We start from the raw sequence: 11353 nt of genomic DNA, 5'->3' as shown, positions 1-11353 counted from the left end.
AGGGGCCGAAGACCAGTTGGCGAAGGGAATGCCCCTCCCGCTAGAAATGTGAACAAGTTTATTTTCTCGTTTTATTTAACACCCATCCCACCCCAGTGTCCGACCTGACTGGCCCAGGCCCTCACAGGGCGCTGCAGGAAGCCGGTCCTTAAAAAGCAAACCCTAAAAATAAATAAGCAGGCATCTCCACGGTCCGGGGTCCTGGGGGTAATGTCCAATGGCAGTGTGGTCAGAGTCAGTTCACCAGCAGCGAATGCTCCTCCGAGGCGTCCCTGGAGGAGGGTTAGTGTCAGCCAGGGGCAGAGGGCAGCAGTTCCCTCTGGCACCTCCCAGGCCCCCAGCCCCCAATCCGAACCAATACTCGAACCTGCCGCAACAACAGAGGAGACTGCAGGCTGAGCCGCTCCCGCGGCGGAACTTGCCGGAGGTGGGGCTGTCCTGGCACTGCGCGATGTAGGCCTGTAGCTCACTCTTCTCTCCGCCCGCACCGCCTGGGTGCTGGGGAGAGATGCCCGGTGGCCCAGCATGAAAGGGGCCCCTTGAGAGCTGCCCTCCCCTCCACCATCCCTCCCTGTTCCTCGTTGACCACGCAGGCACCCAACTCTGGGCCTTTGCACTTGCTGTGCCTGCCACTTGTTGTACCTCGTGGCTTCCTTCCAGCGAGACCTTCCCTGACTCCTGAATGTGTGCACACCCCGCATCTTGGTCAGTTGGTGCCACATCTGCGTCCCCTGGTCCCCAGCTGGAGTAAACGTTGTGGCTTTCAGCTGAGTCTTTGCCCCTCCCAACCTCATGGAGGAGCCACCGTTGCTACCCCAAGTTCTTTCTGTCTACTAGGCCTTTGTTTTGGCTGTTCCTTTACCGTGGTGCTCCCTCCCTTGGGCTTCCAATTCTTCAATCTAGAACTTTCTGAGATAACAAAAATGTTTGATTCCATGCTGTCCAATACGGTAGCCACTAGCCACACTGGTTTCTGGGCACTTGATATGTGGATGATGTGAGTGAGGAAATGAGTTTGGAATTTTATTTCATTTTAATTAAAATAAAAATTTAAATAATCCCATGTGGTTAGAGACTACCACATGGGTAGTCTCTACCTATTGGATAGCATATTCTAGAAACCTTCCTGGACTCATCCTAATACCAGTCTAAAGCAGGGGGTCCTACCGTCACGGTCCACACTTCCTTCAGACCTCTCACCAGTCGGTCATCATACTTCCTTCCATTCATGTGTCATCCTTGTCCACTGGCCTTGGACAGACCGTGTACACCTTGCCTCATTTCCTAGATGCCTGGTGCCCAGCACAGGGCTTGGTCCACAATAGGCCCTCAGACATGTTGGCTAAAACAGTTCTGTTTACCTGCCACCCCCACATTCTGCTCTGACCCCTTTCTCTCCTCTGATCCCTGCAGCCTGCAAGACAACCCCAGTTCCTCTGACCCAAACAGCCCCTGCCCAGGCCACCCCACAGTACAGAGAGCTTAGGAGCAAGGCTTCCAGATTCCAACAGTACTGGGTTGAGCCTGGCTTCACCACTTAGTAGCTCACCTTGGGCAAGTCACTGAAACTCTATGGCCTGGTGTCCCTGTTGGTAAAAGCAGACGCGGACACCCTACCTGGCAAGAGCCCCACCTTGATCAAACTGAGAATGACGTAGCTGTGACCATGACATTAGTCCCGCCTGTGACCCCAATTCCAAGCCACCCTCTCCTTTGGCTTTGCAGAGTCTCCCACATTCTTCTCTCCCTGGGTCACCTTCTCTCCTCTCTCCGTGTGTCCCCCGAGACCCAGCTATGGCCGACTCCAAGGGACCAAGAGCCCAAGCTGTAGCTGAGTGTGAGTGTGGGTTGGCCCCACGGGCGGAGGGACCGCGCAGCTGACCTTGATGGTGTCGTAGGCACCAGTGATGAGCGCGATGAAGAGACTCAGCACCATGTAGATGAAGAGACTGATGAAGGAGTAGAGGTAGAGCTGGGAGAAGAGCCAGACGAGGCTGCTACGTCCCTGCTGCGCCTGCATCGCCGCGAATGTCACGAACATGTCGTCCCCGTTGATGAGCGAGAACAGGCACTCAGATACCATGGACAGAGAGCGGAACTGTGGCCAAGCAGTGAGGTCAGTGGGGTTGTGGGAACAGAGGGAGCCATGGGCGTGGCTGGGGGAAGGAAGAGGACGCTGGGGGTTACAGGGGACAGGACCGAGTACCAGCAGTCACAATGGGGTCACTGTGTAATGACAAAGTCATAGGGTCAAGGCCAGGGTCACCGGGATCAGAGGAAGAGTAGGCAGAACATCAGCAGTCATTATGTGGTCACTTGGGAGTCACTGTGGCAATTAACAATGTTATAAGGTCAATGCCAAGGTCCAAGGAGACAGTGGGCAAAACTGCTACATACCTGCTGGTAAGGTACCGGGGTCAAGGTGGGTTATTCAGTGTGACCAAGTCAATGATAGCTAAACCAAGGGTCAGAGAGCGTAGGAAGTGGGCTTGGAGGAGGGTAGCCATGAGCACCCTCGACCAGCCCGGGACCAGCCAGCTCATACCTTCACATGGTAGGGCCCCAACACGATCCAGCCGCAGAAGCAATAGCCCAGGTAGATGACAGCCACGCAGCAGCAGAAGCGCATGACGCTGGGCAGGGCTACCCGCAGTGTGGCAATGAGGATCTGCGGAGAGGCAGACGGGGACCCGACGAGGGCGTGGTCACAACCAGGGTCAGCAGTGCGGATGGAGGGAAGCAGGCAGGGCCTGGCTGAGGGAACGCCTAGGGGACAGCTTAGAAGGGGCAGCGTGGCGCTGAGGGGGCCCGCGGGCACCCTATGACTGGACTCAGCTGGGTGGCTATGAAGGGGCAGGTTCACGTGGCCCCTACCCAAGAACAATGACAGGTACATCTGGGGTGGGCAGGTATGGGGCTAAGAGGCTTGTGACGGGCCATCTGCAGGGGCTGGTGATTGCCATCCATACATGTATGAATTTGGGGGGGGAACTGGGGGACATGTGGCCGCCACCCAGAGGGAGGGCCCAGCCTGCGCATACAAGGCTTACATTGTACTTATGGAAGAAGGTCAAGTAGCGGATGACGCCGACCCAGACGAGCAGAGTTGAGGTGCCCAGGAGAATGCTGCAGACATCATAGCTGGCCATGTTCTAGGGGCGGGAGCAGTGTCAACCCATCTAGTCGGCCACTCCAGGGACGTGGCCCCAGGCGGGCATCGGCTGGGATGGTAGGAGGGCCGGGGTCTGGAAGGAGCCATCAGGGCCCTGGGTAGGGTATGGGCAGGACCCACCTTGGCTTCAATGCCAATCTTCATGATGGTGCCCGAGATGGTGAGCACGTCACTGGTGACCAGCAGGATATACCAGCCGTTGACAAATTCCAGCCGCTCCCACAGGCTGATGACCCGTCCCCGCTGGCGCCACATGAACCTGACAAACTCCTGCAGGAGGCAGGTGGTGTGAGGGCCTCTCCAGGCACAGGAGCCTCGAGCCACCTCTGGCCCTTATGGCCCCAGAGCTGGGCGAGGTTGGCTTGGGCACATGTGACACTGGGGTGGCTCTCACATTCTGCAGCAGGAAGCCCCGGAGCAGGGAGCGGGCACACAGCAGGAAAGAGAAGGAGCAGGTGAGGATCACGACCACGTCAAAGAGGAGCCGGAAGCTGTTATCTCCTGTGGGGAGGGGGTCTTGGGTAGGGTTGGGGTGGCTCGGGACCTTGGGAGGCCAAGGCGGGGGCTGGGCCAGGCCTAGGGGGCTGTAGGGCTGGTCAGTGAGCTCATGGGTTATTCTGGGTGAGTCAGAAGTGTGGTCAGTGCTGGTCTGGGGCTTGGGAATCCCTGAGAAGGTCAGGGTCCCTGGTCTGCATTGGTCTGGGGCTCAGGGGATCCATGGACAGGTCGGGGTCCCTGATTGATGCTGGTGTAGGGCGTGGGGATCCTTGGGCAGGTCAGGCCCTTGGTAGCGCTGGTCTGGGGCTTGAGGTCTCACCGTGCCTGAAGACGCTGGGGTGCTTACACTCCTGGATGTGGGCCTGGGTCACCAGGCTGATGGGGATACGTCCGCTGTAGGCCTTATTGTCAAACGTGATCTGCAGTGGGGTGCAGAGTAAGCCTTGGGCAGACCTAGGCTCCCAGACCCACATGACAGATGGTCTGTCTGGCCCCCAGGTTCCCCATCACTCCCATGCTGCCCCTGGCCAACAGTCCCCCGCCTTGGAGCTCAGAAGCCCTGTGGCACCATGCCCCACACACCCTCGCCCTGGACACCGTGGGCTCACAAGGACGCTGAAGGTGTAGCAGTCTGGGATCTCATTGTTGATCAGGCTCTGGAGGTTGATGGTCTTCAGCTGGAAGTGGATGGTGACGTTGATCAGCCTGGGGAGGAGGGGTCTGGTGAGGGGCAGGGGACTCTGCATCGGGCCGGGCCGAGTCCCATGCTGTCCCATGCTGACTCTGCAGCTGGCAGAGGAAGTGCTCACTCAGCAGGCATCAGCCTGGCCCGCGCCTGCCCCCGCCTTGTGGGGAAGTGGCAGTCAGGGGGCCCCAAGGACACCTGGCACCCTGCCTCCCTCCACCCTCTGCCCAGCTCTGGGGCGGCCCCTCGATCAGGCAGTACTTGTGGAATTTGAGCGTGAGGTTCTTGTAACTTGGGCTGCCATCCAAGAGAGACAGATCATCACTGGGGGGCACAAGGGGTTTCTCGGGGGGGTCCACACCGATGCAATCTGAGGACAGGGAGTCGGGGAAGGGACACTGGAGATGGGGGAGGCATAGGCAGGTCTACCCAGAATCCCTGACAACCCCCCTCCCTGATTCACTTGCCACTTTGCGCTTGAACGTTTGTTGTTTGTTCCCCTGTATCCCCCCAGGGTAGGGCCCAGTCTATCTGTTCCCTGCACGGATGCTAGGGCCTCGCGCTCTGTGGGCCCCCAAATGTTTAGTGAATTAATGATATTAAAACGTAGCACCCAGCTCTTTCTGCACACCAAGGATGCTTCTAAGCATGTTGCTTACATCAAATGATTAGTGCTCACCACATCCACATCTCCCAGATGAGTGAGGGGCAAAGCTGGGATTTTAATACCGGCGCCAAGGGCCAACCAGAGCTCAGCCCTGCCTTGTCCACTCACCAGTGATGACCATTGGGTCGATGTCGAAAGTGTCATTGGCTGGGTCCACGTGGCCACGGTGGTAATACTGCTGACAGAGGGCCAAGGCCGAGCCATTGGCCCAGGGGCCGCCCCCGCCCCGCACATATGCGTAGCGGCCCAGAGACACATCGGGGAGCATCAGGTACTGTGGGCAGAGAAGCGGAGGGTCCATCAGCCCCGCCTGCTCTCCTCCCACCTCCTGACCTGCCCTGGCCGCCCGTACCTGGTCCACAGCGTAGAAGATAGCCTGGTAGAGCTGCTCCCGCGTGTAGGCTGCCAAGGTGTCATCCGCCCCGTCCGAGTAGCCCAGAAGGAAGAGGTGGCGGAAGGCAATGGTGTTCTCCTCCCGGAACGTCACTGCCAACTGGTTGCTGAGCCCAAACAGGATGAGCTGGCAGGAGGGACAGGGGGTCGACATTGCTGGGACGGGGCCTCCCTCAGTGCATGAGTGGAGGAAGAGAAGGCCCACTGCCTGAGGGCGTACGTCCCCATCTTCCATGCCCACCATTGGTTCCCGATGCACAGCACACAGTGGGCGCTCACATATCTCACAGTAGCAATTGATGTACATTAAATGTTTACCGGATGCCAACTTCCATGCTAAACCCAAACCTGCAGGGTAAGTACCACTGCTGGGCCCCTTTACCAAGGGGAAATGAGTGTAGTAACATGCCCAAAGACACAGCACTAGACCAGAAGCTCCTTAAGGCAGGAGCTGGGTCTGATCCATCTTGGGGTCCCCACACCCCAGCACAGGGCCTGACATGGGAAGGGGGCAACTATCTGTTCAGTCACTGGGTCACTTCTCTTTGAGTCAACCTGGCATCAGACTACTTGGGTTCAAGGGGCAGCAGCTCCTAACCCTTGGTTGCCATGTGACTTAGGACAAGTCCCTTAACCTCTCTGAGCCTCCACTGCTTCATCAATAAAATGGGGGCGACAGCAGTTGCCAGGACCTCAGAGGGCGTGTGTGAGGCTAGAAGGGGTTGTTCACATACAGAACTCGGAGGGCTTCCTGACTGATAACTGCCACTGCCACTGTCATTATGTGCTGTGGAATCAGGACCAGGCTCCAACTCCCAGACTTCAAAGAAAACAGCGGCCACAGGCAGTGTTCTGCTGGGGCCCCTGCAGGTCTCACCTGCACAGTGACCACCAAGATTTTCACCACTTGCAGCATCAGCTTGAATGGCTTCCGGCCCTTGGCCCGAAATTTGTCACAGGGACTCATGAAGAAGTACTTGAGACGGCGGCGGAGGTCTTCTTCTTCCAGAGGGGTTGGCGGGGCTGGTGAAGTCCCCTCCTGGGTCCCATATCCGGGGCTGGGGGTCAGAAGGCGCTCTGTCTCTGTGGAAAAGGGAGAGAGCAGTGGGGACGGGGCCCAGGCAGCCAAGAAAGAACTCGGGGAGAAATTCCAAAAATCTTCAACAGTTTATGGATATATGCAGAAGTGCTGCTGAGAGATTACAAATTTGGGTTTGGGACTGCAAAGGGCTGGGGTTGCTTTCTGTGGGTGGCCACCACTGAGTACGTATCATTCAAGTCTCCCCTCCCGCGGTCGTCATATCTGAGTCAGTCTCCCAAAGAGCCCAGGCAGCTGCGGACACGCTTCATCAGAGGTTTGAGCTTTGAAACAACCGATGAGAGTCTGAGGAGCCATTCTGAGCAATGGGGACTCAGACTGCGTGGTGATGAGAGGCCCAAACACCAAGCGCTCCAGAGGCTTTGGGTTTGTCACACGTGCCACTGTGGAGGGGCTGGGTGCAGCCATGAAGGCAAGGCCACACAACGTGAATGGGACTTGTGGGACCAAAGAGGGCTGTCTCAAGAGGAGATTCTCAGAGACCTGGTGCCCACTTAACTGTGAGAAAGATTTTTGTGGGTGGTGTTAAAGAAGACACTGAAGCATATCACCTAAGAGATGATTTTGAACAGTATGGGAACACTGAAGTGATTAAAATCACGACCGACCAAGGCAGTGGCAAGAAGAGAGGCTTTTGTGACCTTTGGTGACCGTGACTCCGTAGGCAAGACTGCCATTCAGAAACACCATCCTGTGAATGGTCACAACTGTGAGGTAAGGAAAGCCCTGTCTAAGCAAGAGATGACTAGTGCTTCATCCATCCAAAGAGGTCGAAGTGCTTCTGGAAACTTCGGTGGTGGTCATGGAGGTGGTTTTGGTGGGAATGATAACTTTGGTCGTGGAGGACACTTCCGTGGTCAAGGTGGGTTTAGTGGCAGTCGTGGTGGTGAGGATACGGTGATGGTGGGGATGGCTACAATGGATTTGGTAACGATGGAAGCAATTTTGGAGGTGGCAGAAGCTTCAATGAGTTTGGTAACTACAACGATCAATCTTCAAATTTTGAGCCCATGAGAGAAGGAAACTTGGGAGGCAGAAGTTCTGGCCCCTATGGTGGTAGAAGTCAATACTTTGCTAAGGTGGCTGTGGTGGTTCTAGCAGCAGCAGTAGCTATGGCAGTGGCAGAAGGTTTTAATTACCGCCAGGAAACAAAACTTAGCAGAAGAGGAGAGCCAGAGAAGTGACAGGGAAGCTACAGGTTACAACAGATTTGTGAACTCAGCCAAGCACAGGGGTGGTGGGGCCTAGCTGCTACAAAGAAGACATGTTTTAGACAATACTCATGTGTATGAGCAAAAAACTCAAGGACTGTATTTGTGACTAACTGTATAATAGGTTATTTTATTAGGTTGGTGCAAAAGTAACTGCGGTTTAAAAGGTTAAAAAAAATAAAATTGCAAAAACCGCAATTACTTTTGCACCAACCTAATAGTTTCTGTTCTGTGGAAAGGGTAAAGCATTCCAACAAAGGGTTTTAATGTAGATTTTTTTTTCCACCATGCTGTTGATTGCTAACTGTAATAGTCTGATCATGATGCTGAATAAATGTGTCTTTTTAAAAATGTGCTGTGTAGAGTTAGTCTTCTCTGAAGCCATCTTGGTAAATTACTCCAACAGTGTGAAGTCAGAATTCCTTCAGGGTGGTGCCAGGTTGCATTTGAAATTTATTTACAACCCGTTTGGGCTCAGAAGCCATTGCCTTCAGAAACTTTGGTGTAATTGAATTAACAATTACTGTGTTGGTGGCCTGGAGCTCACCGTTAAAAGGGTCACCCAAGCAGAATCATGGAGTTTATTTGGTTATTAATGATTGTTGGTACATCCTATGCAATATATGCGTATCTAAATTGAATTATGGTACCAGATAAAATTATAGATGGGAATGAAGCTTGTGTATCATCCATTATCATGTGCAATCAATACACAATCTTAAAAAAATAAAAAAAGATAGGAGTTGATTTCTGACCCTGATGCTCACCGGCTTGGGCAGGCCACTCAGCCTCCCTGAGCCTGTTTCTCATCTGCAAAATGGGGCAATAGCATCTCTCATCAAGAAGCTGAAGATCTGATGCTTACAAAGCATTTATCACAGGGGCTGGTACCTGGTAAGAATGTCACGACATCCCATCATTGCTCCTGTTGTTGATTTGTGGGGAGAAAATGAATTGCTTCCACTTGCTTCTCACAGGGTACTCAAGGCCCCCAGGCGTGAACATGGAACTCAGCTATATATTCCAGTACTTTCTGGACAAACACCCAAAGAATGACCTTTCCACTCATCATGAGTTGGCCTATCCAGCTGACACTCTCACAGGCCACAGGCCTGGAGAAGGAGACATCGACAGTAATGGTAATAATACGGGAATGCATTTGCTGAAGACTCACTGTGCACCAGCAGGTGTTATAGCGCTGCCCATATGATAGTTTATGAACTAATATGGCATCTTCATTAAGGCCACCAGCTCCTGGAAATCACACAGTCCTAGGACCAATCCCAGACCTGCCACTTCCCAGGTGGGGGACCCCAGCACCTTTCTAAGTCTGTCTCCTCATCTGCAAAGTGGGGGGGGGAAATGTCCCCTGAGGCTAAAACTCTGAAAGTGGCTCAAGAAAGAAGTGAGGCACCCTGAGTCTCAGTAGTTCTTCAGCAAATGGAAGCTGTTCTAAGCACTGCTTATTCCCTTCAATCCTGACCAGCGTAAGAGGAAGCTCTCAGGATTCAGCATCTGCTGGGGTCATAGCTGGTCACAGCAGCCCAGAACTGTCCCTGACACACCCCCACCACCCCCACTGGGAGAACCCAGCTTCTTTCCGGGCCTGGCTGGCCCCCTGCCTGGCGCTACCACCGAGATGATTGTGGGCACAGTCAGAACCTGTCCTGCAGGGAGGGCCAGCTCCTGGCTGTCCCTTTGGAGCTGGATGCTGTTGTGATTGTTTACAAGACAGCTGGATGGAAGCCAGAGGGCGGGCCTGCCTCCCTAGCTAGGATGGTAGCTAACCCACCCCAGACACTACCACCTGGAACACCTTTCAGGTGTCTCCAGCTAGTTCAAGAAGGGGAGGCCAGCACAGGTCCCCCCTTGAGAAGCGGAGGCTGAAGAAGCTGGAGGCTGGGCACCCAACACCTGACTTAAGGTAAGCTGAGCTTCCATGGGTTTAGAGATCTGAAGTTGAGTTAGGTGCCTAGGCTCAAGGAGGCAATCCCCCCAGCCCTCCGCCTGAGTTTAAAGAAGGCATTTGCCTTCCGGATTGCGTCCCGGGGAAGGAACACCTGGGAGTCTCACGTGCGGGTGGGAGAAGCTCGTGCCGGCTGAGTTCCAGCGAAGCTGAGCAATCGGAACCTGGGCTCAGAATGGAACCTCGCCGCCCCGTCCGAGAAGCCCGCTCACTGTCTGACTTTAGGAACTCGACCAGAGCCTGGGGGTCTAGGAAGCGCAGCTGGGAGTCCCGCCACTCTGAGGTCGGAGAAGCTGGTGCCCGACCGCCGCCCAGGTTCTAGGAGCCTTCTGCCCAAATTTCCCCAGAGGGAAAGCTGAGAGGTCAGCACTGGAGTTTAGAAAAGGGAAAGTGGGAGCTCCGCCGCCCCAGGTCGGGGCAGCTGGCCGCCTGCCTACCCGCCCGCCGCCCGCGTTCTGGGACCCGCGGGGGCGCCCGCGCCCTCACCTGAGCCTCGCCGGCCTACGGGGGCTGCCATACCGCGGAGGGGAGAGCCGGACGCCAGCGGGCGCCGCTATCACTGCGGCCTCGCTCCCTCGCGGTGCGGCTTCAAACCCTGGCGCATCAGCTGACTCGCGCCCGAGTCACGTGATCTGGGCATCCTCGGAGGCACGTGACCAGATCCAGTTCTGCCCCCTGCGCCACGACACCTGCCTGAGCACTGCGCATGCGTGCCTCGGCGGGCGACTCCGAAGGGCAGTCGTGAGGTCCTAGCGCCGATGGGCGAACAAGATGCTGGGGGATGGGCTGGCTCTGAGCCTGCCAACGTAGGACTGGCTCCGTCATGCCCGCATCTAGTACCAACCTCTTGGCTTCCATATAGTTGACCCCCTTACCCTCCGCTCTGTCCCGTGATGACCCTACATCCTATCTCAGGGTTGTTCCTTTCCATCCTACCGGAAATCCTAGGGTTATTCTTAACCCCTTCCTCTTCTGCCCCTCTCATATGACCTATCAGCAAATCCTATTTCACTTCTTAATCATATCCCTAATAGGACCACTTATTTCTACTTTCATGGCTCTCAGGCCAGTCACCCACTATTCCTGGCCCGGACCGCTGCAGCAACTTCCTCTCTGATCTTAGGCCCCCACTCCTGACCCCGTCCAATCCACTCTCCACCCAGTAGCCAGAAGCATGTTCAAAGAACAGTTCGTATCAGTCCTCTGCCAGATCCCGCCGGTAGATTCCCATTTCTTTGAGATGACAAGCAAACTCCCCACCGCAGTCTACCAGGGCTCTCTGGTCTGCACCCATCTCCTCCCCTAGCTCATCTCTCAGCAGTCCCAGGGCCTTTGCACACTTTACCCCTAGAGCATAATAGTTAAGAACACAGGCTCTGGAGGGCAGATAATTCAGGTTTAAATCTAGGCACTGCCAACCACCACTTCTCTGTCTTCCAAAGAGTCCCTTAAACTCCGTGTGTCTCAGTTTTCTCATTTGCAAAATGCTCGATTATAGTTCTCTGCTTCATGGAGCTGTTGAAAGAATTAAGTGAGAAAATGCAAGAGCATAGTACCGGTACCAGGCTGGGCAAATAGTGCTGATGATTAAGTTAGTGGTTATTAGGATTATAAAGTTCTTCCTCAGGAAAACTGTCCCTGACTTAAATAAGAAGTATTGTA

At 55.0% G+C, this 11353-nt stretch overlaps 1 protein-coding gene across 2 annotated transcripts; it reads right to left on the bottom strand.

Moving 5' to 3' along the window:
• Window positions 1-41: 41 nt before the first annotated feature.
• MCOLN1 (mucolipin TRP cation channel 1) lies at window positions 42-10333 on the bottom strand. Of its 2 annotated transcripts, none has more exons than XM_033133649.1 (14): window positions 10178-10332; window positions 6293-6498; window positions 5375-5542; window positions 5131-5296; window positions 4617-4725; window positions 4279-4375; window positions 3990-4089; window positions 3567-3673; window positions 3293-3442; window positions 3051-3152; window positions 2546-2668; window positions 1883-2098; window positions 368-498; window positions 42-272 (listed from the first exon to the last, which is right to left on the bottom strand). In XM_033133649.1, exons 1-14 carry the CDS (start codon window positions 10206-10208, stop codon window positions 236-238), a joined length of 1743 nt encoding a protein of 580 aa, XP_032989540.1. In that variant the 5' UTR covers window positions 10209-10332; the 3' UTR covers window positions 42-235. The 2 variants fall into 2 exon arrangements, 1 of the variants encoding a protein (XP_032989540.1); XR_004425537.1 differs by lacking the exon at window positions 42-272 and adding an exon at window positions 643-742 and having other exon boundaries at window positions 10178-10333.
• Between the last annotated feature and the right edge of the window lie 1020 nt (window positions 10334-11353).

The sequence above is a fragment of the Rhinolophus ferrumequinum genome, chromosome 18 (genome assembly GCF_004115265.2).
Source record: "Rhinolophus ferrumequinum isolate MPI-CBG mRhiFer1 chromosome 18, mRhiFer1_v1.p, whole genome shotgun sequence".
Classification (NCBI taxonomy): domain Eukaryota; kingdom Metazoa; phylum Chordata; class Mammalia; order Chiroptera; family Rhinolophidae; genus Rhinolophus; species Rhinolophus ferrumequinum.
The sequence above is the reverse complement of the archived record's forward strand: the minus strand, read 5'-3'. Positions and strand labels throughout refer to the sequence as shown.

What these genes read in the sequence shown, in the direction of transcription:
- MCOLN1 (XM_033133649.1), bottom strand. Translation starts at nt 10,208, where the DNA reads ATGGCAGCCCCCGTAGGCCGGCGAGGCTCAG. An exon ending in CGACCCAATGGTCATCACTG is followed by an intron (nt 4,726 to 5,130) that starts GTGAGTGGACAA and finishes CCCTGTCCTCAG; the next exon opens with ATTGCATCGGTGTGGACCCC. An exon ending in GTGCCTACGACACCATCAAG is followed by an intron (nt 499 to 1,882) that starts GTCAGCTGCGCG and finishes ATCTCTCCCCAG; the next exon opens with CACCCAGGCGGTGCGGGCGG.